We start from the raw sequence: 25,164 nt of genomic DNA on the forward strand, positions 1-25,164 counted from the left end.
TATTTGCTCATTGAAGACCCGTCACCTCCGATCAATAACACGAAATGATTGAATATATCTTCATATATCAAGCCACTTCTTCATTTCATTCTCACACTCAATTTATACATGGCAGGTGTAGTAAATATTAACTGTTTAAATCATGTTTTATGCGTGCTCCCACTACACTGTTTTCTACCGGCTGGCTACTTAACAGGAAGTCTCGGACCGGCAAGGAAATACGTCACATCACTTCAGTGTTCGAGAAAAAGGTGGATAGTGAAAAATGGGAGTCACATACCACAAAGAATCGAGATGTATACACTTTAATTTAAGATTAACAAGCGATGATGAATTGTGCACAAAAAGACCAGCAGTATGCATTTATAAAGTAAATAAGGTTAATTATGTTTCCTGAGTAAATGCAAAAAACAGCAGAATTTTAATGTAAGGTAATTTATTTTGGCTGATTCAGTTGTCAGAAGACGTACATATCGTGTCCATATATATATATATATATATATATATATATATATGTATTCTTATAATAAGAGCATGATAGATCTTAATCTATCTATGAAACAAAACCTAATGCTTTTAGCTGCAATTAAGACTATTGGATTCTAAAAATCTCATACCATCCGTTTACATTCATAAGAAAAATCTGGAAGCAGAAGGGAGAGTGAGAGAGGATGGCAGTAAAGTGTCTGCATGCATCTCATGTCGCCCTACAGTGGGCGTTCCGAAAAGGCTGTGTAGCTCTTCACTCGTGCAAAAAACAGAGGCGTGTACATTTTGTCCACATCAAATGCAGTGACGACCGTCTCTCCAGTTGATCTGTGTGCAGAAAAAGAAGCAGTGAAGATTGCGGTCTTTAACTCTTAAAGATTCATTTTACAAAAATGTTACAGCTATTACATACATATTTTTCATTAAACGAGAAAAACAACAGACAACAACAGGAAAACTCTTTACAATTTGAATCCAGCACATTAGCATTCAACACAAAATGGTTGCTGTTACGGTTTGCTTACTAACGTAATTTTACATTTATGCATTTGGTAGATGCTTTAATCCGAGGCAAAGCATTCAAACTATACATTATCAGGATACCTGTGTGTGTGTGTGTGTAAGACAAAGTTGTTGCATTACGTGCATGTTTGAATCAGTTTACAACACAATCAAACATTTGCATTACTTTAATCAAAATCTTATTTTAGTACCGATGTAGTTTATACAACAGAGATGTCATATTAAAGATATTGGATATAACAAGGCGCCAGAGTGCCATCAGGCCTGTATAGTGTTAAATTAACACACCTTGGTGGTATATAAACCACACTCATTGGTTTTATATGTCAAAAACATTATTAGTAGTATGCAATTCAGAATTCAGCTTCTGCCTGTTCTTCACTGTAAGGTTTATTCATTAAAGGTCACATTCTTTTTGCTCCCAACCCCAGTTAGTGTGTAATGTTGCTATAATAGCATAAATAATACCTGTAAAACTATAAAGCTCACTGCCAGGCTGTGTGGTGTTCTGAGTTCTACAGTGGCTTTGTTTTTTTTGTTGGCAATACACATTGTGCATTTGCAATCACACTGAAAACAGTCCCCACAACTGTCTTTCCCTCATTAAATGGACAAAAAAGTCAAATTTTTGCGTCCCACATAATAAAGTCAGTCTTTTCTCATTTTTGAACAAGCTCTTTAGCATCTGACTGAATCTAAAGGACTAAATGTGTGAGATACCTGTAGGTGATATGGCATGAATGATGGATCCAAACCAGTTTGTTAAAGCGTGGACGCCCTCCCGAGGACAACTGCAGTCCTACATGGAAGGAGTGTTCTGCTTCAGGGACTGGGTTCCGCCTGCAGAACCGGCTCCTCTGGTAGTCTGCCACCTTCTGTTTAAAGATGATCTTCAAATTAATTTATCGGTTTAATGAAAATGCATGGCCATGAAACTAAATTACATTTTTCCAAATTACATCTACAGTAACAAATTAAGTAATACTGTGCAATAAGGTATTATGTGTAAACATAAGTGTAACTATATCAGTAGTTCTATTCTATACCTATATAGCATTTATTAATCTTAAATACATCCTGATTAAAATTAACTAAAGTATTTTCAACTTCAAACATTAGTATATGCCCATACATCAACTGGCCCGCTATGCTACCAAAACAAAACATTTGTGTCTCTGCATGTGTAAGCGCAGATTTGCGCAGAAGTACATTTTACTGACGTAAGTTGAATTATTGTAATTGTTTCATGATTGGTTACTAACCCCATCAATCAAAACTTTGCTGGATAGGCAATGGCAATTCGTCTAGTCCAGTGGTTCTCAACTCCAGTCCTCGGGCCCCCCCTCCCAGAACATTTTAGATATCTCCATATATAAAACACCTGATTCAGTTCATCAGCTTGTTAGTGTCTTAATTAAGGAAATGTTTCAGACATTCTGGAAGGAGCCTTCCTATAAGGAGACATCAAAAAATTCTTGGGGGGTGGGGTCTGAGGACTGGATTTGAGAACCTCGCTTACCCAATGTGCGCTTCCAGGACATTTTAAGTTCTCAAACCTTATCTAATTGGATAAAACAGAAAAATAAACAAATCATCGGAACACTCTAACAAAGCAGAAAGAGATGCATTTTCAGTGATCGTGAAACATTGTGCATGTAAACAAAGAAGGATCTTACAGGATTTTTCCCTAATTTTCTTGTATTGGATTGAAATGTCGGTTGGGTTATGAAGAATGGACCTTTACGTTGCAATGTACTAGTGTTAATTTTGTCACCTATTTTTAATTTAGTCTTAGTCTTAGTCTTGTGTATATCTTTTTTTGTTAGTCAAGTTTTAGTCGACTAAAAGTCTCGTCATTTTAGTCTAGTTTAGTCAACTAAAAGTCTTGTTATTTTAGTCTAATTTTAGTCAAAAGAAGACTTCATATATCTTAGTCAAGTTTTAGTTATAACATTTTTGTCTTTTTAAAAATAAATTATTTCTGAGATTATTTCTGATAACCATTTCAGTCAAAGTGTGTTACACACATCTCAAATATTGGTTAAATGTCATAATCACCTGACAAAATATACTTGTTGAATGATGTTGAATGCAACTTTGTTAATGGCGGTGACGTATCTCTATCGCGTGTAAATTGCGTCACCATTAATTCAGTGATGAGCGGTAAGAAAGCACCCAGACAGCGATCAGTTACAAATAATAAGCTTTTGTCCTCACAATATACTCTACATTCAGAATACTTGAATAATATAAGGTACATCAACAATGTTGGTAAATAGCGAATGTGGATCAGAAAGACAAGCCGTCTAAGTTACTGAAGACAACAGGTGCACGAGAATACGACACAAAAACATCAACACAATGCTGCATAACACTAAACTTTTTAGCTGTTTGTGAAATATTAATCATAATGTATGTGGGCTCGTTTTACACATGAGACTCCTTTTACCTGATCACGTATGCCTTTTCAATAGTAGAATCGCGCTGCGTGTGCGTGCAATTGTTGAAAAACCATATGAAGATTATTTGATACAAAATCCGATGGAAACAACAGAGAAATATCAATATTTCTCATAGGCCTATGTAATACGTTTGTGGACTAAAAATGCTAATGGATGTTATATTATGAACACTTAGCATGGAGATTTCAGCAGCTCGGGGTTGTCTAGAATTATGACAGACGCACAGTTTCATAATAAGAGCACGCAGCCTTTTTATGAATGAATTCACATTTAAATATGACATCTTTGCATAAAATGTAGTAGAGACGATTGTAGACGAAAATGAAGAGAGTTTTTATCTTAGTTTTTATTTTATGCAAAACATTTTAGTCTCGTCTTTTTTCGTCAACAAAAATGCATGTTAATTTAGTCTTAGTCAGCGTTTTTGAACATTGGCGCAGTCTCGTCATCGTTTCGTCTTTGTCATGAAAAAAAAAGGTCGTTGACGAACATATTTCGTCTCGTCTCGTCTCGTCTGACGAAATTAACACTACAATGTACTCTGAAGTTTTTTGGATATGTCTGAAGAAACACATATACTGATGTATCGATCTTGCCGAATCAGGTACTCAAGATGGCGGTAGATGAGTTTGAGAAGTAAGTGACGTACGCTGTTAACGTCATCTGATATTCATGTATTCTCGATTCGTGATATCTTGATGTCATAAACAGATCGGTTTGCATGTAACAGGCCCTACTCAAACCTGCCAGAGCAGGACTTAAACTGGTGATTGGTCCGGCACTGGATTTGAGTCTCTACAAAAAGGTCATGGCCTCTAGTGTCTAACGCTAGAGCACCTCTTGAAGTCGGACAGTGAGGTTTGCATTACTGGACAGCTCTCACACACTAACTGGCCTCTTTTACATGCATGGCGCTACATGAAGTTGAACACATAAGTTATAGCCATGCTTGGAGTTCATAAAAATGTCACCGGCCAGCTGGTGATGGGCACCGATTGATGCTTGAACAAATGAGTATATGTTGATAGAGCAACAATTGCAGGAAAGAATAAGCAATGAGCAAACTAACCTCCTCTTTTTTCTTGGAGACAACAACATACACTTTGGTTTGATTGTCTGTATCCTGGGATAGCCGATAATGGCCGAACAAGATGGATTCAATCCTGGAGAAATTAAACATTTGACATCAGCTTTCTCACTGGATTTCAAAAGAAACGTGGCATCAACAGAGTGAAATGCTGTTATCTAGGCCTAAAACTGGTTCAAACATACCTGGAGTTCTTGCTGCGCAACCTTGGAACAGCAGCCAAGGGTTCTTCAGGTGTGGTTAACATCATCACCTGGCCACCGGGAAAGAAGCGGAGGTACCTGAAACATACAATCTCGTGAAACCCTGATATTTAATGAATGACCACTGAAGACTACCATGAGACCGAAAAGACTATAGCTCACCTGTAGTACTCTACCTGGTGCCAAGCCCTGTAGAAGCCATCAAGAGACTCTTCACCCTGACGGATGTATGAAGTTTTACTGATGTAAACTCCTGGACGGAACCACAGGTGTTTTGTTAAACACTGTATATGCATCATATGGTAGGATCTAGAAAGTCACACCTGATCAAACATGTGCTTACCATCAAAGCGTACACGAGGCCTTTCTAAAAACATCTCTCTCCACGATGAGAATGGCAGCATTTTAGTGCAGCTTCGTCCCCATACTCTCAAACAAGCAGATCGCCAAATCTCAGGGTCCCTGAAAAAAAGACCAACAGTTAATTCCGATTCTTAAATATGATTGGAGATGCTGAAACAGGAAATTAACTGCATTGGGATGCTTGTATTTTCAGTTTTGAACTGTTTTGTATCACTTCACATCAGAGGCGTGCCCCCTTGGTTTTTTGAGCCTCAAAATCAAAGAAGCGTCCATTAATCTGTTATTTGTCTTTTAATCTGTTTAATATGCACAATATTATTAATTATGTGCTGCATCCTTGTCACTTTTCGGAGATTTTCGCCGTTTTGATAGTGTTTTGATCGTGTTACATTACTTTATGCTGGCGGCAGGCACTGCATTCAGCGCAGTCGCTGATGTCATCAACGTCTGAGCGCGTTCACGACCTCTTTGCTGTTGCTGCTGCTGCATTTTGCTATCTGAGGAATTAAAACGTGGAAGAAACGCCCACAACATTTCCAAACCCCAGTACGGTAATGTGCAGTTAACCCCCTCTGTGTATGGTTTAAAATGTGACCGTCTCAACGTTATATTAGTAGAGATTTCTAGATTCATCTTCTTGGTACAACGCCAAAGTTCGCCAAAGTTCACGGGGACGCGGAATATCACACATGTTCACATTAGGTAAAGTTGAATGCAAAAATCCATTTCTCTAATAATTTTTATCTAAAGATTTTTTGAATCATTTTTGAACATGAAATTCAATCACGTGGCTATAGCTTATGTCATTTTCGTTGTTTATAAACTTTATGGATTTAAAATTACATTAATTTTATAGGATTGTGCAGTTGTTGTGCAAAATGCATTGACACAATTAAACAAGTCATTAAACAAAACGTGAATAAACAAAACATGCCATTCCAGATGTAAATATGATGCCAACATGTCATTATTCCGATTGAATAGTATTTGATATGAAAGTTAGTCAACACTTTTATTTTGGAGGTTTTTGTCATGAAGGCAGGAAGGCTCAAAATAGTGCCCTGGAAAAGACTGAAAGCTTTATAATATTTTGTTTGATGTCCGTGTATGCATACATTTCTGTATCTGTGCACACTGTGCCCCCTTAAAAAAAAACTGGTGCATGACGCCCCTGCTTCACATGAACTAAATGGAATTAAAACCAAAGCAAACTCATATTAGCACTGCATCCAAAATACAGCAGCAGATTAGTAATTTCAAGTCTTGTGACAAAATTTCATATGACAATCTCAAGACACAGAAGAAATGATCACAGAATTTGATTGCACCATTAATTCTTTGAGTTAGGTCTCAAAAAGCAATAGTAATGCTTGCCTTAGCAAAGTCCACTCATACTCTTGCAACAAGAGCTCACCTTGCACAGATATAGAAACCCCTGCAGACCATGGAGAGCTGCTCTAGGGCTCGGAGGTCCAGGTCACATGACACCACCCAACGGAAGATATACATCAGCACCTCTAGGGGCAAAGCTGTGGACATAAAACCAGTAACATTCAGAGAAACCATCACCCTCCACAGACTGTCTAAAGACACTACAGCGTCAATGTGAGAATTACCTGAAATATGCACCTGGGAAGTGTCCGTCTCTGGTGCACACAACCTTAAGGTGGCGTCCTCCAGTGTCAGCTGCTGTTGGAAGTATGTCAGCAGATCATCTATCTCCCCATCATTCCCATTGTCCTCCAAGCTAAACGGAGTGGGACAAAATTTTTTAACCTGTTTAGTCCAAGAATGCCAAAAAACGTGGTTCAATAAACTATTTGTAATTGGCCTGACCAAAACCACTTGAAACATGTTCAAAAATTAACTATGAAATATTGCTGGCTCACAAATCTTTCATCACTATGGCTTATAAATGTGTTTTAAACCTGAGCAATATCTAGCTAGTGAAATATATAGAGCACAGCTATATATATTGGGGTTGGCACGATTCTCCAAATCCTCGATTTGATTACATTTTCGATTCCAAGGTCACAATTCGATTCTCGGGTTTTACATATTTTTTTAAAGAACAGGTTGCCATGCCATCTTAGACTAGACTTTCATGAAATATAATATCTGACCTTGAACCCGGAGACGCCCTGCCATGTTAGTCTCATTGCCACTGTATCTGGAATGCCTGGTTCTCAGGCATTCTCCTATATTCCAAACTATTGGAAAAGTTGATATACTATCATTCTTTTCAAAACAACAAAAACTCCCACTCACAAGCTCCCACCAACTCGGTCTGGATCAGGAGTTCTGCTGAAGTTGATCTTAAACTCAATGTCTGGCACCAACAGCATTGCACTCTTGTAGTACTTGATGGCTGTAAGAAAAAAAGTGAAATTATACCTCCAGCCATTTCTTCTTCACATAAAACCGTTTGTGTAAATCTTTTAAAATGACAAAAACCTTCATAAACAGCTCCATTCTGTTCTTCTTCAACTGCTTTTAAAAACAGCTCTCGGGCCTATGAGAATATACAGTCGCAATGACAGGTCAAGGACAGGTCATGTGAGGTAGAGCACAGTGCACAGAAGCTTTTTATATGTTATGATATGTAAAATTAATAATTAAGGTCATGTACCTTTTGTTCTTTAGCTAAATCCTGTTTTCTCTTCAGTTCAGCAGTCTTAGACAAACTTCTCCTTTCACCTGTCCCGGGTTGAAGCTCAGACATCCACTCTGCCCTGAAAGCACTGAGCTCCATCTGAAACATCAATCATCTATTTTAACTAATCAACTATTTGAAATGTATTATGGCTACTCAGGTCTTTATAATTGTGCATACATCAGATGTAATGTATTTATGAGATGTACGCACATGAACGCCGCCACCACAAAGTCACAAATGCCACTGAAAATCTTGAGATTTTCTTTAAGCACCAGGTTTACGAGTTGGGGGCGTGTCCTTGAGAATCATGGCAGAATCAATAGAAGCAACGTCTGCGGTTGTAACGCTATTCATTTACAGCAGAATAAGCTGTCTGCACAAAATATGATAGGGTTGCAATACAACAATTAGTATGTTATGTTACAACTTACAGTGGCTCCTTCAATTAGTTAAATACATAAAAAATCTAAACACACATTAATTTAAACTATCTTTTAATAACAAACCTTGCTGCATTTTTATGCAATTCTTCAAAAGAAGGTACACCACTTTCTTGCGCAGACGAAATGCACCTGCCATCATAAACACAACTTACCAGTTCATAAATACGATCAACCCAGTTGGACTTGAAAGCACCCATTAGGATTTCTGACTTGTACAATTCAGAGGTATACATTCTTGTAATGAATTACATGAAAATACAGCAAGATTTGTTAACTCTACTTAAAGAAAAGAAAAATACAAGGAAAACTTGTTATTATTTTATATTCATTTATTTTATTAATTTATCAAGCAACTGTAAACAGCAGCATGACATGCATACAGCTTATTTTGTCTGTTAACTATGTACATTACTCCATGTTTCTTACTGACACGGACCCTTGTGATATCATGTATGTTTATCTCACTTAAACGCATAGTTGACATGACTTCTCCAGGCCTGAAAATTAGAAATTTATCGACAATATGCAGCTGCATTCATAATTCATTTGACCTAATTAAATGCCAAGACACTGATTAAACTTTTCTTTTTCATTAACACTTTTCTTTAATATGTCTGCTTAAAAAAAAAAAAACTGTTTACTAACTTGCAAATTAGAATCCTCTGTATTTTCATCTTCTCCTCCTTGCACAGTGCCATCAGTATTTTGGTTGGTTTCAGCCTAGAATTAACATATAAGCTTTAACCTGCATATATTTTAAAAGTAGTCAGCATCACACAAGCACACATCACTTGAAATCAAGTAAAGCAGGTCTCACAAAGGCCTTTGACTATAAACTATAGGCTAATCCATTAGTCCATGTTCGGTTTGAAAAACAAAAACTGCACATTCAGTGAACAGAGTTGGCATTCATCATAGCAGTTAGAAATCATTGAACTAAAATTTACCCACTGTTCCATCTGAACACAGATTTGGGATGTTGTGTTTCAATTTATAGATATGTAAACCTTGTGAACAATATTCATAAACTCTGATTAGCTGATGTATGGCTTAAAAAAAGCTGTATGTAACATTGACTTCTAGCAGTTGAGCTTGGTACTGCATTAAAGTTTAAACATTTGATGTTATCCCCCCTGACTGTAAAAAACTTGCAGCATTTCAGTCAAATCAACACATATTTCTGTTACTTTACCTTAAAAAATTAAGTTAAACACTTTTAACTTGAATTTATAAGTTAAGCCAAAACTTAAAATTGTATGTTGAATTGACTTACAAAACCAATTTGTTTTAACTTCGTGCTGCATAATTTTTTTACAGTGCTCTCGGGTTGTCAAACACATAAAAGAGCGCAACTGATGATGGAAAGCATAATTAGTTTATTTTTACATTTGCAATGTTTTTGTTGTCTGCAAATTAAAAACCCGCTCATATGAATTTGTATAACTTAATCTGCGTCTCATTTCGGATGTTGTGTCCACCGGAGGTCCCATTTACGGGCCACTGCGGTCTCAGAACCAACAGTGATAACTGGCAACCAAACTGTCGAAATACACTATTGGGTAGGATCACACAGACCAAAACAAAAACAGACATCCCGACACAGAAGAATCATTTTCAAAAGAGAATAATTGGCTACAGCATTGTTTTTAGAGAAACAGATAAGTGAATTTAACATGTTTACTTAATATCTACATATACATTTATATATAATAGTATTTTTTATGTAGTACAGCCAAGAACCCACATACAGCTCCCGTATTTTTAATAACATTTTGTGTCTCATAAATTTTTTAATGTCTCCTGCCTGCTGTTCCTCTCTTCCATCTCTGTTTAGTATTTGACAAAATCATTTTCCTGACGAGGAGTGATCTAACGTTGGTAAACCCTGCTGGAAAAACTAGTTAACTAAATCTGAACATCGGATCCGTATGATCTAACATATTTGACAACCTCAGAATTGGATCTATCCATCTAAGCTAATAGTAGTTAAGGCATAATTTCTATTGCACGCTAAAGGTTTAAATTATTTAAACTGTTATCCTGTAAAACGTGTATAATGTCGTACTACGTCACGACTACTGACATGCTAATGTTAATGCTATTTTAGCAGGCTCGCTAATTTTAGAAACGCAACCTTTACTGACCATATTGGCTTATTTTGGGGCGTCTTTAATGTCACGTTTAACGATCCTTCGTCAAATATTTACAGATCACGATCAGAGAAGCGGACAACACAACGGACAAATATACGAAAACGCCACACGGCAGCCATCACGAAGAGTTTGGGACAGTAGTAGCACACTCGCTCAAAGTTAACCTGCTCTGCTCGAGCTCATGCGACACAACAACAACCTGTCACAGATTTCAAAATAAAAGTCACGTGACGCATTCCTTTTTTCTTCTGCGACCCAAACGTTTAATTTATGATTTATCCAATATATATTTTTTTAAATTAATTTGTATTTTATCTTATTGCAATTTATAAATTTTATTAATTTGGTCATTTCCATGTTTTATAATTGTATATATTTATTTAACTATGATAATTTCTCTCTCAGTTGAGAGGGTGCAAATGAGATAACTTAACAAAAACGAAATGCAGATACTACAGTACATTGCTTTGGCTCTTTTGTTATTTCTGTGGACATCTTAACGGAAAAAAGGGAATGCATTATTATTGTACGATTTGATGGTTTTCTTTTAGGCAATTTGATTATATAAATAGCACCACTGTTCACAAAACATTATGCAACTAAATTATGACTCGAACACTAGGAACATACTCAAAATCCGGCGCCGCAGTTTTTTTCATCTCCACGTCTTCCTTTCTTATTGGACAGAAAAAAACACGTCCTTATCCTACTATGCGTACTATGGCGAAGGCATATTTCACTAAAAAATAATCAAGTTGCTCGGTAGCCTTCACGTGGCAAAGATGAAGTTATAAATATTAATAATATAACGAGTACGTCTTTTTCTTTCACAGCGAGGGTTTCCTTATGAATATTAATTAGTACCAATCCTTACCCATGCTAGGGTCGATACATTATTTCCCGGATGGAAAGTAGCAGGACGAGGAGGGGTGCGTACACGAGAATGATATCTAGAATCTGTTACGTACACAAAATGATTCAAAGCCTTGAGCATTTCCTTGAATTGAGCTGAAACGGTATTTCTTATTTAATTTATGTTACTAAACACCAGAGTAACGTCCCCGCATCTAGTAGGCTTACTAGGCTAACCACTGACGTGTACGGTGACGTAGCATAAGTGAAAGGTTTTTAATGTAGGGATGATGAGCTGGATGCAGGAGGCCTGAAAGCATCATTTGTACCACACGTACATCGTTTATCACTCATCATCCGCACAATGGAGGAGATTTTACAGAAACTTCAGAAGGAGGCATCGGGGAGCAAACACAAAGCACTTCGGGACGCTTGCGGCGTCGCGTGTGGTAAGATCGCACCTGTCATTCTATGATAACGAAAAACATCCTGATTAAATGGACGAAAATAACACAACACTACACATGTCCTCCTCTCAGTGATGTTTGTTCTATGGAACTGAACTCTGCAGTATTGAAACAGCTGTTACTCCGTAGATGTTTACCATTCATTTGTAGAGTTTTTAAAGAGTTTTTCAAAGGGCGTGATATTTTTGATATGATGTAAATAATATCCTGTATGCTGTTTGCATCGGGATGTTCCTGGTAATATTTACATTTACTCTATGCATTGGGCAGATCATGGCTTTATCCAAAGCTATAGTTACAGGGCATTCAAGTCAAGCAATATTTTTGTGCTGCTTAAATAATGCTTTACTAATTAAACTAGGAACAATATAAAGGAAGCACTGTAGCAAATACACAAACAATGTAACACAACAACAGGAACACACTGTAACAAACACAGCATTGTAGATTAGCAAGAATGCCCCTAACCCAACTTGTTAACGTTGCTTATTTTGTTTACTTTTTGATCATGTTATATCATTTTGTTTTATAGTTTTTCTTTAATGTTTTTATGCTATTTTTTATTTTGTCTTTTCTCATTTTTGTCTATTGATATTGCACTAAATATTTGTAATGTTCTATTGCATCATGTAATAATAAAAAACAGATACAATATTCTGTCATTTTAAATCTTCAGCAGAAATGTCTCAATATCTACCGTAATATTCAATATACCACATAGCTGTAATACAGAAATACTAGGCTTCTTCTCATTGTATGTTTTAGTGCTTAATAATAGCAATTTTAGTGACTGGGCATTTGGTTAACTGTCAGTCATGCTGGGTGACTGCTGACGCATGAAATGTCAAAACTGATGTGCAGTGTAACTGCTGCACTTTCAGAATCAATGACAATTATTCAATAATATTCAGCCATTCTGACTCTGATTTTTATCTCAGTTGTTTCCTTAAATGGGATTTTAATAAGTTTGATTCTCTATTTTGTGTAGAGACCCTGGATGCTCAAAGAAGATGGGTAAGGATCTCACCAACTAAACTCAGGTCAGTAAATATTTAATTCAGCTTTAATATTTTTTGTCTTCTTTTTTTGTTTCTTTGACGTGCTTTTTATATTGTCCTTATGATGCATAAGCAGGCAATGCAAAACAGTAGACCAGCACATTTATTTTGTTTTACGACTTACTTGCCCAGACATTCTCTCTTAATAAACACATAAGGGCTTTTCACACTGGAAACAGGTTATTCTAAACCCTAGGTTAACAGAATCCTGGGTTATCTGTTTAACGTTTCACACTGTTCATACTTAACCAGGGGTTAAGAGATAACCCTGAATATTCATTAGCTGAGGTTTTACACTGTGCATTCCATGGTAAACCCCAAGATTAACCCCACACTGTGGATTGAAGATTGAGGATAACCCAGGGTTAAGTGCAGTGTCAAAAGCCTTGCAGTGTGAAACGAAGCAGGGTAAAATGTTATGACCCCAATTAAACGCATCTGAAGCAACTAATCAAGGCATTCAGGGTTGCTTGAAAACTACAGAAAGGTGTGTCGGAGCTGGGTTGGAGACCCCTAACCCAGGGTTCAGGAATGCACAATGTGAAACTTCAGATTATGAATACTCTGGGTTATCTCTTAACCCCTGATTAAGTATGAACAGTGTAATAACACAGGATTTCTTTAACCTGTGGTTTAGAATAACCCTGGCTTAACTATTTAAAGTGTGAAAAGCCCTATTAAGTATTATGCTATTGCAATCAGACTCTGATAGCATTTTCTAGACTAGATTTTTAAAATAGGTTACTGTTTTGATACATTTGCATTTTTTCAGTTGTCAGGTACTTTGAAACACAAATCACGCTGTTCTCAAGTAATGTAGACTGTGTTTCTGTGCAGAGAGAGTTGTCTATATCCCCTTCAGTTGGCACTGGAGTCAAAAAACACTAAACTGGCTCAGACCGCCCTCACAGGAATGCAGGTGCGCAGGTTATAACATTTTAAAGCGGATCTGTAAGCAATCATGATGCTAGTTCTGAAGTCTGTTAAAGGGATAGTTCACCCTAAAATGATAATTTTATTATAAATCACTTAGCCCTGTGTCGTTCTAAACCATCAAGTCATCCGATTGTCTTCAGAGCACATTTTAAGATATTTTTGATGAAAACCGGTAGGTTTCTGTTTGTCTATTGAACTACTGATGAAACATGGACCTTTTAGCGATGTCTTAAACTTTTTTCTGGGGAAAAGAATTGTGAAACTCACTGAAGTCAATGGGACAGACAGAAGCCTTCTGGTTTTCATCAAAAATATTTAAAATTGTGATTTATGATAAAATTGTGGGAACTATCCCTTTAATACTTTACTAAGTGATTGGTTTTAGGATTTCATACCTGAAAGACAATAAAATAAAGTATTTTAGAGACCAGAATAAGTCTCATGCATGCCAGTTACCTAGCAGTTGCATATCAACTACACACTTCTTTTTAGTAATTCATATCAATGCTCTGCTGCCATCATTAATACCCTAACAACTGCATGACAATATAGCAACAGTCACCTAGAACACCTTAGCAACCATTTTAGCATTAAAACAGTTTGATTGCACAAAGCATTAGTTAAACTAGTGTTAGGCTGATGTTATTTATAGATGCTAATCTCACGTCTGGTTTTTGAACGTTTTGCCGTCATCCTGTGGCATTCACAGAAGATCCTTTGTGAGGATTGCTTTGTTGCCGTGGAAACAGAGGTTCCAGAGAAGCAGCTGCTGAATCAAATTTTGGAAGCCATCAGGGTGACGCCCACCCTACATGAAGACCTGCAGGTGGAGGTTATGAAGGTTTGTGTTTATGCTTGTCATGAGTTCATGAGACTACAGATATCTGTACAAAATGGTCTGTGAAAAAAAAACACTCACCCAAGCCCATAGGAGAGTTTTCTTCTGCATGTGTCAAACAGAATGATCTGCTTCTAGAAGGCATAATACATTTGATGTTCCGCAGTGTAGATGGTATACATTTTCAGCATTACTGGTACTTGTGGATACCTGTGTTTCTCATACAATAGGAACAATACAGAAGTGTTGAATTGTTTTGATTGCTGCGAATGCAATACAGAATGCGATATTGTATTTGGCAGAGCTGATGTTTTGAAGTTCTTTGTATTACAGGTTCTGCTGTGTGTCACCTACTCCTCTACCTTTGAGATCAGTGGCCACAATGTCTTGAGAATTGCTGAGGTAAGACAACCTTTATTTATGCTTGACCGACAGACTAAGACACCCTATAGCTATAGCATTTGTGGATGCACTCTCATTAAAGATCTTGGCACATCTGTAACAGTTAAAATTCTTCATGTCCCATGGCATTATATTTGTGACTATGACATTGACTGTCTATACACACAAAAAACCTTGAATTGGCTCGGTTGTTTTGAAAATGTCTAAAATAATAACCCAACTCTGCAAATTAATGGAAGAGGCGATTGAAAACACACACACACACACACACACACACACACACACACACACACACACACACACACACACACACACACACACACACACACACACACACACACACACACACACACACACACACACACACAGAAATGTAAATTTTATAGAATAAATCAGCCTTAATAGCAAAACACAGATATGAAGAGACAAGACATAGCATGGACACTTCGAAAGACCTCAAAAATTAACAACCAATTCTAACAAAAATAATAATTTAAATATAAATCAAATGATTAAATATAAACATTCACAAAATTATGTCACAGACATTTTGATACAAGCAATAGGACACATCCAGAAAAATAAATGGAGCTCTATGGGCCCCACTGCCCGCCCAAACTTAAATTTTTACATTTACATGGATATTGATGAAAGACTATATTAAAAATAAAAGTAATTAACTTGCATGATGTTTACTGTAGAATACGCTGTCAACCCCTCCACCTCTTGACCGGTTTTGCGTCAACAGGCGCACACATGTGCAGTCGCACATGGTCAAGTTTGAGGGAGCAAGGCAGGAGACTAATTTACAAAGCAGCTAAACTTACAAATAAATACAATCAGGGGTGTGATTCTTCCGGATAAATCCGGAATTCCGGCTTTTCCGACCTGAAAATGAGGCTTTCGTGAATCATGCAAATCCAATTTTTTATGTGTGTGTGTGGGGGGGGTTGCAAGGCACGGTTATAAATAACCGCATATCACTCCGCATTAGTCTATTTATTTGTCACGATGGAACTTCATTCAAAGCAGAGCTCACCAAAAAGCTTGCAGTCAGATCTCCGGCGTGTGGTGTTGGCTGCGAATTTAAAAAAATCATGCGTTCGCCTACAAATAGTATGAGAGAAACACATATTTCACTCTCAACCAAACTAACAAACTAGCCAATCAGAAGTAGAATGGGGAGGGGTCTTTGAGGTGTGGCTGAGATCCAGCTACAGATGCCGCGCGGCCGCGGAAAAGTCACAACAAGTTAACGTTGTCAGCAGGATGAAGATTAAGTAAATGAAGCCTAGGTAAGACAACCTAATTGATAAAGGACCTAAATCAGTGGCGCTGGGCATGGATAGAAGGAATAGGCAGAGATAAACAGCATTTTAGTAGTAAAAAAATTAAGAGAACCCGCCAGGTGTTTGCTCCTTTACAAAACTGTCCGTTTCAAATCAGGCTATGCCAGTAATGTAAATATCAGATTTCTCGTCGAGGTGAAATGCTGTCTCGCAATATCAATACAAAGTTGCGTTTGTGTCAAAACGTTTGCTTGCATTATTATTCTGTAATCACATACGCACGCATCCACGCAAATCAGATCCAACGTCATCCTGACAAACACACGCCTGTATTTGGTCCTCTTAATGGTGAATCTGGCAGTAATGCTTGTGATTACAGAATAATATAATGACAAACACACACATTCATGGATCTGGTTTGCCTGTGTGTGTGTGCGCGTGTGAAAAGCGTAGCTCGACTGTGCCAAAAGAACTATGCAAAAGACAAATGCACTTGACTGCCTTTCCAGAAAGTCACAACATTTGAATTAAGTAACAAATGTTGTAATCAATAATTAATCTGTATTAAATGCCCCCACTAATTATTCTATAAATATGTGGCTTGTGTGCCGTATTATTACCATATGCAACAAAAGATTTTACTAAAAGGGCATCAATTTGTTTAAAAGAACATAAAAATCCTCATAGATCTAGTGACTTATTTTTACTCATAAATGCACATTGATGTATTTACCTTTAAATGCACAAAATGATTTTGTTCAGTCTGATGCAGTGGCAAGGCTACATAATGGTCAGGGTGGCACTTGCCCACGCAGATTGACGATTGGCCACTCAGATCGATCAACTTTGAGCCTAAATTATATTTCAACTGTGTGTGTGTGTGTGTGTGTGTGTGTGTGTGTGTTGGTTTTGCTATACTTGTGAGGACCAAGTATTGAGAAACTACTCGTTTTGTGAGGACATTTTTCTTTATGAGGACATTTTAGGTGGTCCTCACAAAAATAATGGTTGTATGGTCTCCTAAGGGCCTATATGTCATGCTGTGCAAATTTCAGCAGATGTCCTCACAGCAATAGTAAACATGGAAATTGGTGTTATCCACTGTGACCGCGAGCTCCCCTATAGGACACACTCGTGTACTGCATCATACATATTGTGAGGAGGGGCCTGAGAGACAGCGATTTTTTTGATTGGATGGCTGCTTCCTGCTGGGGATATTTTTTGTGATTGGTCAGTTTAGTCATATTGCTACACTGTAGAGGGGGAAGGGAGGGGGATACGTCAATCATGTGCTCCGCTAAATTTAACCCATGAAAATACACATAACAAAAACTAATTCAATTAACAAACTATACATGATTAGAAAGGGTTCGTTTTAAGATGCAAGTTTAAATATGATCTTTGATTACTCTGAAAATGTTATAATGACAGTAAGTAAAAAGAGGTTTTAAAGCAAAGTCGATCACTTTTGTTCAAAATATGAGCATCATCCGCATTAAAACGCATGTATTATCGTCATGAAAACGCGTGACAAAAACAACACCTCTCAACATTTCAATAAACAATAAAGTGGTTTACCTTGTCTGAATAACACGATCGTCTCCGTAGTTTCACTGCTAAGCCGACGCGAATATGAATGAACGTCTTAAATGACTCTACTGATTCAATGAATTTAGCGAGTCAGTGATTCTATTACGCATTCATAAAGACATTTCATTCCTCAATGAATCGGTCGTTCGAAAGAATCAGTTAAACTAACGATTCTGTGATCAAATCAGTAACTTGCCACCACTTATTGGAAGTTTTAAGTTTTATTTTTATTAATCATTTTAATTTGAATAATTTATTTAAAATCTAATCTTGAATGTATTAATTGAATTGCATTAATTCCTCATTTGAGCCTCATTTAAATGTCTGAAAATATACTTACAAGACACTGTTCAATACACCTACAATGTTCTGTTCAAATTAGTTTAGCAAATACTGATTTCAAATGATTGGTATCTTATTTTATATAGTTTTAATTTGAAATTTTAAATATACATTTTTAATTTGACATAAAATATGACATTTAACCATAATATTTGATTAATAATAAGAAGGTGCTCCTGAATCTTTTACTACTCCTAAAAAGTGAAGTGTATGGCACTGGTATCATACATTTTAAAATACACAGCATGTTTTGGATGTGATCATCATTTTTATGTTTCATGGTTATATTGGTTTCATCTGATGGCATCATTATGTTGTATGTTTAAGGTCTCTCAGGTCATATATTTGCCTCTTATCAAATGTTTTTCCACCCTAGCCCATCTGTTCCCAATCCACGGCCTGCTTCCTTTAGCAGCAGCCTTAGTTTTGGAAAAGATGTAAAAGTAGGGTTAAAAGAAAATATAAAAGAGGCTCGTAATGCCAGGTAAAAAAGGTTCTTGAAAGATTAAAACACCCCTTATGACAGGCTTGATTCTTCGGTCAGCCTTTAAAGTGATAGTTCACTCAAAAATCTGAATAATGTCATTATTAACTCACCCTCATGTTGTTCCAAACTCATAAGTCCTCTGTTCTTCTTCAGAACAAAGTTAAAGATGTAAAGCGCGACTTGCTGAGCAACCTGAATGACTAACTAAAAGTGTTGTTACTAGTCGGTTTTAAGCATTCAAATAAAAATGAAGGAGCAGTATTGCACAATGTTTCATTGAGTCTTGAATAGGCTTCATGCCCAGCTGCACTACTTCTTCTACCATTATTGGACAAACTGATTAATCCAGGTGTGTCTGATTATTGTTGTTGTGACTACTGAGGTCAGGCACACCTGGATTAATCAGTTTGTCCAATAATGGCAGACAGGAAACAAGGAGCTGGATGAAGTTCAGGAAGTAGTGTAGCTGGGCATAAAGCCTATTTTCACAGTGATTTGTTGCACAGTAAAACGTTTGAGTTCTGTAGCCTTGTTTAAGCTTTTTGTACGGCTAACAAATGGGTTATTTGCAGCTTAATTGATTAAAAGGGTGATAGAGACGGTATTAGATCTGTATTGACAGATACTCAAGGTTGTGGTATCGACATTGTTATCAGACATGAAAAAGTTGTATCAGCCCAGCCCTAATAAAAACATCATCAACGTGTGACATTAGTGGGTCAGTTAGAATTTGTTCAAGCATCCAAAATACAATTTGGTCCAAAAATAACAAAAATTAAGACTTGTATTGTATCAGCATTGTATTCTGCTCGGGATCTGTTGTGAACCGCGTACACGAGACTGCCGCGACGCTGCTGCTGACGTACGACGCTGCTGACGTGTTATCTTCAGACATGTTTGCAAAGTTTTTTCCAAACTTACACAGTGTCGTACTTCAAACACATTGCTGCAGTCTCATGAAATTATTTTCTTTTAGAGAGTCTATGCTGCGAACTTTGCATATTTTTGAGAATCCAATGTTTAGCTGATCATGATAACTGGTCATTATTATCTACGTGAACACGACTGATTCTCTTCCTCAATGGAACGTCAGAGCTTTGTTTTCCAGGGACCGAAACTAATCTCGACACTCCTGGACATCCGTTTATTTCAACCAATCAAAGACACCTTTGACATTCTCACAGGGTTTCCAGAAAAGTGTACGAAAAACATCAGACGTTTAGCCAACAGTCTGTGGGCGAGACGTCTGAGGCTGAGACTATGCATCGGGTGACCTGGGCTTGATTTCTCTCTCATGGTCCTTTCTCCTAGTTTCCTTCCTGTCGTCTCTTTCACTTAAGCAAAAATGACAAGCTGATTTAAGCTTAAATTCTCATCACTGAAACATATCTTGTTTTGTCTGAGTGCATTATATGTTGTAATTTAAACATACCCATATAAATTTCTTTGTTTTGATGAACATGAAGGAAGATATTTTGAGGAATGTTTGTAACCAAACATTTGGTAGACCCATTCACTTCCATAGTAGGGAAAAAGAATAAAGTAAATGGGGTCCACAAACAGTTTAGTTACAAACATTTCTCAAAATATCTGCCTTTGTGTTCATCAGAACAAAGACATTTATACGGGTTTGTAACAACATAAGAGTGAGTAAATGATGACAGGATTTTCATTTTTGGGTGAACTATCCCTTTAATGTCTTTAAACATATCAAACATTTTATTAAATGCATATTCAGAAGATTTGTTAATAAGTGTTTTTAAGAAAATCATGTTGGATATCTTGAAAGCATGATTTTGTGAGAATCACCCATGTATATGTTGGACGTCATGTGATCAAATTCTGAAAATTGGTCTTATTAAATCCTCTTGTTGGAAAAAATTTATTAACAGTATTAACTTTCAGCAATATATATTTTATGGTTATTAGCTAACCTTGCTAGCTTTATTCTTTTTTAGGTGTATTAAGCTATTTTATTAAAGGTAGGGTATCTTATTTTGAAGTTTGCTAACGGTAGCTGACTAGCAATGAAATCACGATCCTTCGCCATCCAAAGTCAAGCCTCTTTCAAAACACATGAACACGCACAGATCAGATGGTCACATGTCTCATTCACCAGTGAGAAAACTTTGCTGGACAAAGCGAATAACATTACCAAAATAACCAACATAAACAACTGGTTTACATCAGAATTAGTTAAAGCACACTTTCGGTTGTGAAGACATAACTATATCGTTGCGCTAATCCGTAAACGAACACAAATTTCATAAGCAACACAACGTTTCATCAAAGTAGAATATCTGAATCCATCTCAATACAAACATATCGCGTACCTACCTTACCAAAATAAACAGTGCAACGATCCTTTCAGACCCTTTGCCTCCTGTAGCTGTTTTCATCTCGTGGTAAAGCAGTAAATTTACCAATGTTCATATGGGTTTTTGCTCTTTGCTGATCCAGTTTTTGCTGTTGTTGTTATAAAAGATGTCTTTTGTTTTGTGGCTCCTGTGCAGGTTGTCAATTCAGCAGAAAAGTTTGCCATTCTCCCTCTGTTTGCAGATGGGAGATGAGCGCACGTGAACGCGCCGATGACGTATGGTGTCTGCGTGGACTCGTTGCGCGGTGGCATTCAAATTACGCTTACGGATGAGGGACAAAAAAGACAACGTCCGTTCGGACCGAGATCTATGATTGGTTGAACATTTTTTTGGTCTTTCACAGATGACATACATTTCTACAAATACTTTTAAACAACTTTACATAGTGATTGCTATCAGGATGTGAGTTGAGTTTTAACCAGCATAACTAAAAATATTTCTGGACCAAATCAGATACCCTGCCTTTAATCATGGTTGTGTGAAGAATTTTGTTTATTTATTTTTTAATCTGTTAACGTGATAAGCATTGATTTGAGCATTTGATTACCTTTTGTTGCAAATTTAAAGTTAGAGTAAAACATCACTTAAGGGCTTTTCACACTTGATATAGTTAACTCCGGGTTATTCTAAACCCCGGGTTATTAGAATCCTAGGTTATCTGTTGTATGTTTCACACTATTCGTACTTAACCAGGAATTAAGAGATAACCTGGGGTATTCATAATCTGACGTTTCACACTGTGCATTCCTAAACCCTGTGTCAGGAGTCTCCAACCCTACACACCTGTCTGTAATTATCAAGCAACCCTGAACCCCTTGATGAGCTGTTTCAGCTGTGTTTAATTGGGGTCATAACATTATAACCCTGCTTCCTTTCACACTCCATGCGTTTGGCACCGCAATGCGGTGTTAACCCCAGAAAAGCAATGCTAACCCTGCTTCAGAGCAGGGTTTCATAACCATGGGTTAATTTTAGGGATAACCCCACTTTAAATTACAAATGTGAAACAATCCAGGGTTAAAAGCATGGTTTAGAACAAAGATAACCCAGGGTTAAGCACAGTGTGAAAAGCCCTTTTTTGTATTGAAGACTAACCGGATGCGATGAGACATGTTTTCTGGATTCTGTGCACAGCGTTTGACATATAAGGGATGACATTTAGGGCCTATTTACACCTGGTCACTTCATGCGTTTTCATAGATTGGATAGCTATCTGATTCGTTTAAACAGATGCATTTACACTTGGCCACACAAATGTGTCTCAGCTGAATGGATATGAATCCGATCTTCTGTTCTCATGCAAAATGCAAATACAAAATGACTCGCTGAACTAAAAATGCCACTGTTGCCCTCTAACTTCATTTGTGAATGCAGTAAAAAAAAAGAAACGCTTGCTGCAGCGCTAACTTTTTCATCCATGTTTGCTTCTTCAAGTGGCAGAGCATCTGATTTTATCCAGAAACTTTTTTAGTTATGCTGGTTAAAAGTCTCCTTACATCCTGATAGCAATCACTATGTTAAGTAGTTTAAATGTATTGTAAAAATGTATGTCATCTGTGAAAGGCGTAGGACCAAAAAATGTTCAACCAATCATAGATCTCAGTCCGAATGGATGTTGCCTTTTATGTCCCTCATACGTAAGCGTAATTTGAATGCCACATCGCAGCTTGTTCACGCAGACACCATACGTCATCAGCGCGTTCACGTGCACTCATCTCCCATCTGTAAACAGAGGGAGATTGGTAAACTTTTCTGCTGAATTGAAAACCTGCACAGGAGGCACACAACGAAAGAAATCTTTCATAACAACAACAGCAAAAACTGCCTGGATCAGCAAAGAGCAAAAACCCGAATGAACATTGGTAACTTTACTGCTTTACCACGAGATGCAAACAGCTGCAGGAGGCAAAGGATCTGAAAGGGTCGTTGCACTGTTTATTTTGGTAAGGTAGGTACGCGATATGTTTGTATTCAGATGGATTCAGATGTTCTACTTTGATGAAACATTGTGTTGCTTATGAAATTTGTGTTTGTTTACGGATTAGCGTAACGATATATTTACTACGTCTACACAACCAAAAGTGTGCTTTAACTAATTCTGATGTTAAACCAGTTGTTTATGTTGGTTATTTTGGTAATGTTATTCACTTTGTACTGCAAAGTTTTCTCACTGATGAGATGTGACCGTCTGATCTGTGCGTGTTCATGTGTTTTGAAAGAGGTGTGACTTTGGATGGTGATTTGAATGGAGGGTGGGATTGTGATTTCATTGCTAGTCGGCTTCCGTTAGCATTTTTCAAAATTAGATACCCTACCTTTAAGCGATTGACATACATCTGCTTGGGAGGAGTAAAGTGCTGACGCATGTGGTTTCAACAACCAGATGCATTTAAATCTGTTTAGTTTTGACTGGAATGCGTCCCAGGCCACCTCCTTAAGTGGTTTGCACGATCAGATTTAAATCAGTCTCAAGGGCATACAAATGTGTCTATGCTATTTGTCACCAGCAAACCAGCACCAAAACACAACATGCTGGTCTTGCTGGTATGCTTTTTTTCAGCAGGGTTACCCAGCTCCCTTATCTCACTCCAGAATAAAAAACTTAAAAGTTGTCCATATGGTGTTGGTGTGGATGTGTATTAGGCTTCTTAATCTGCATAAATAAAGTGAAAAAGTCAAAACCACAGTATCAGTTTTTTACTAATGTTTTTCACTTTTAATTAATATTACCCTTCTATCTTATCTCATAATATCTAATCTATTTCATCTATAGGCCTACACCTTAAATTTAATTGAGCTTGCATGCATTTATGTGGAAAGTGATTTTGTACTAATGGTGTAAAACTAATATAATAAACTTAAATTAAAATCTAAATCAACACTATCCCCAATAAATAATATAGAAAGTGTAAAATAAAGTGTAAATGCATGTTAAGTAATTGCTGCAATTCAGATTGTGAAATTGGTGAAGGACTGCTGAAGCAGGGTGGGGGAGGGGAGAAGAGGCCGCATGGGGGAGGGTAGAGCACGTTGCTGTGTGGGGGAGGTGAAGACATTTTGGCAGCTTCACTCACTTCACTGTGCAGAGAGACTGAGTGACAGAACGAATTCAGGTAAGACATGTTTAATTTTAATTAACTTTGAGCTGTTTTTATAGTCTGACCTAGTCTTCAGGATTGTTTTTAAACTGTTTAAAGTTTGCATTAGTTTAATTAACATTACATGAAGTTCTTACATTTGGTAGCAATTGTGTTTTTCAATTAACATCATTATTCTTGTCAATTAGAACCTAAACTGGCTGTGAAAACCTTGCTAAAGTCTTGTTTAACTTTTTAATACAGTTGATTTTCTTCATGAAATCATCTTTCATAATGTAATTTAATGAACATTTTGTGAAAACATTGATATCTTTAATATTTACTGAGTAAGATCGTCTCAAATATTGAAGTCATAAAGAAATTGATAACATTAGGTGAAATCAAACTTTTAAAATGTCTCCAGTTTGAGGATTTAACGTTTTATTCTGTTTTTAATGTTTTATTCACATTTATTAACTGAGTGGTACTTGGTTATATTTACTACATTCCTGTGAATGAATAATTTAACCCATTGTAATTGAAATGATGTGATGATTTACTTTGTGGTGATCTTGATCAAATATATTTTTTTATTTAACAGATAATGGAAAGACAGAATCAAGAAAATGAGAAGGTATGTCTGTAGTACCTCAGTTTTTTACAGGCAAATACTCTTTTGAAGTTTTATTTGACATTATACTAGCATGTGTTATGAACATGAGGAAAATCGTCTTTAATACACAATAAAATCTTCATAAGAGTGTGGATTTAAATTACTACGTGCTTATACCACCATTAATGTTTTACAATTTCATGATAAAAGTTCAGTTTCATTAATTAAAGGAAAATATGATTAATTTGTATGCACCACATCTCTTTTAATGCTTAATGTCTCTTAGGTTTCATAACACCTACAAGATGAACACGCTGATCAATGTTGACAAATAATAGTTAAGGAAATAACATATATGTATTTACACAGGTATCAGAAAAAAGAGGCAGAAAGAGATCAAGAGAGCATCATAGCCCTGGACAGGCAGAGAGAAGTGAAGAAGATGATCAGGTAAGCA

At 36.8% G+C, this 25,164-nt stretch overlaps 2 protein-coding genes across 5 annotated transcripts in view; one reads left to right on the top strand and one right to left on the bottom strand.

Moving 5' to 3' along the window:
• Window positions 1-65: 65 nt before the first annotated feature.
• fbxo9 (F-box protein 9) lies at window positions 66-10,535 on the bottom strand. 3 transcript variants are annotated; one of them, XM_065249263.2, is made up of 13 exons: window positions 10,370-10,535; window positions 8,871-8,945; window positions 7,756-7,878; window positions 7,581-7,638; window positions 7,395-7,494; window positions 6,743-6,873; window positions 6,541-6,655; window positions 5,107-5,225; window positions 4,926-5,016; window positions 4,746-4,841; window positions 4,543-4,636; window positions 1,732-1,901; window positions 66-816 (listed from the first exon to the last, which is right to left on the bottom strand). In XM_065249263.2, the coding sequence occupies exons 1-13, from the start codon at window positions 10,370-10,372 to the stop codon at window positions 708-710; spliced, it is 1,284 nt and encodes a 427-aa protein (XP_065105335.1). In that variant the 5' UTR covers window positions 10,373-10,535; the 3' UTR covers window positions 66-707. The 3 variants fall into 3 exon arrangements, with proteins under 3 accessions (XP_065105335.1, XP_065105343.1, XP_065105348.1); XM_065249271.2 differs by having other exon boundaries at window positions 1,732-1,886; window positions 10,370-10,533; XM_065249276.1 differs by lacking the exon at window positions 10,370-10,535 and adding an exon at window positions 7,993-8,155.
• A 166-nt stretch (window positions 10,536-10,701) lies between these two features.
• The window catches only part of arfgef3 (ARFGEF family member 3), a 159,728-nt gene continuing 145,265 nt past the window's right edge, over window positions 10,702-25,164 (top strand). For both annotated transcript variants that reach the window (XM_065249244.2, XM_065249251.2), the window contains exons 1-5: window positions 10,702-11,679; window positions 12,686-12,737; window positions 13,593-13,674; window positions 14,401-14,532; window positions 14,863-14,931. In XM_065249244.2, coding sequence (XP_065105316.1) covers window positions 11,595-11,679; window positions 12,686-12,737; window positions 13,593-13,674; window positions 14,401-14,532; window positions 14,863-14,931 — 420 coding nt within the window. In that variant the 5' untranslated portion in view covers window positions 10,702-11,594. The remainder of the gene's footprint in view (window positions 11,680-12,685; window positions 12,738-13,592; window positions 13,675-14,400; window positions 14,533-14,862; window positions 14,932-25,164) is intronic.

The sequence above is a fragment of the Paramisgurnus dabryanus genome, chromosome 20 (assembly GCF_030506205.2).
Source record: "Paramisgurnus dabryanus chromosome 20, PD_genome_1.1, whole genome shotgun sequence".
Lineage (NCBI taxonomy): Eukaryota > Metazoa > Chordata > Actinopteri > Cypriniformes > Cobitidae > Paramisgurnus > Paramisgurnus dabryanus.

What these genes read in the sequence shown, in the direction of transcription:
- fbxo9 (XM_065249263.2), bottom strand. An exon ending in GCCTCGTGTACGCTTTGATG is followed by an intron (nt 5,017 to 5,106) that starts GTAAGCACATGT and finishes GGTTCCGTCCAG; the next exon opens with GAGTTTACATCAGTAAAACT. An exon ending in CACCAGGTAGAGTACTACAG is followed by an intron (nt 4,842 to 4,925) that starts GTGAGCTATAGT and finishes TGTATGTTTCAG; the next exon opens with GTACCTCCGCTTCTTTCCCG.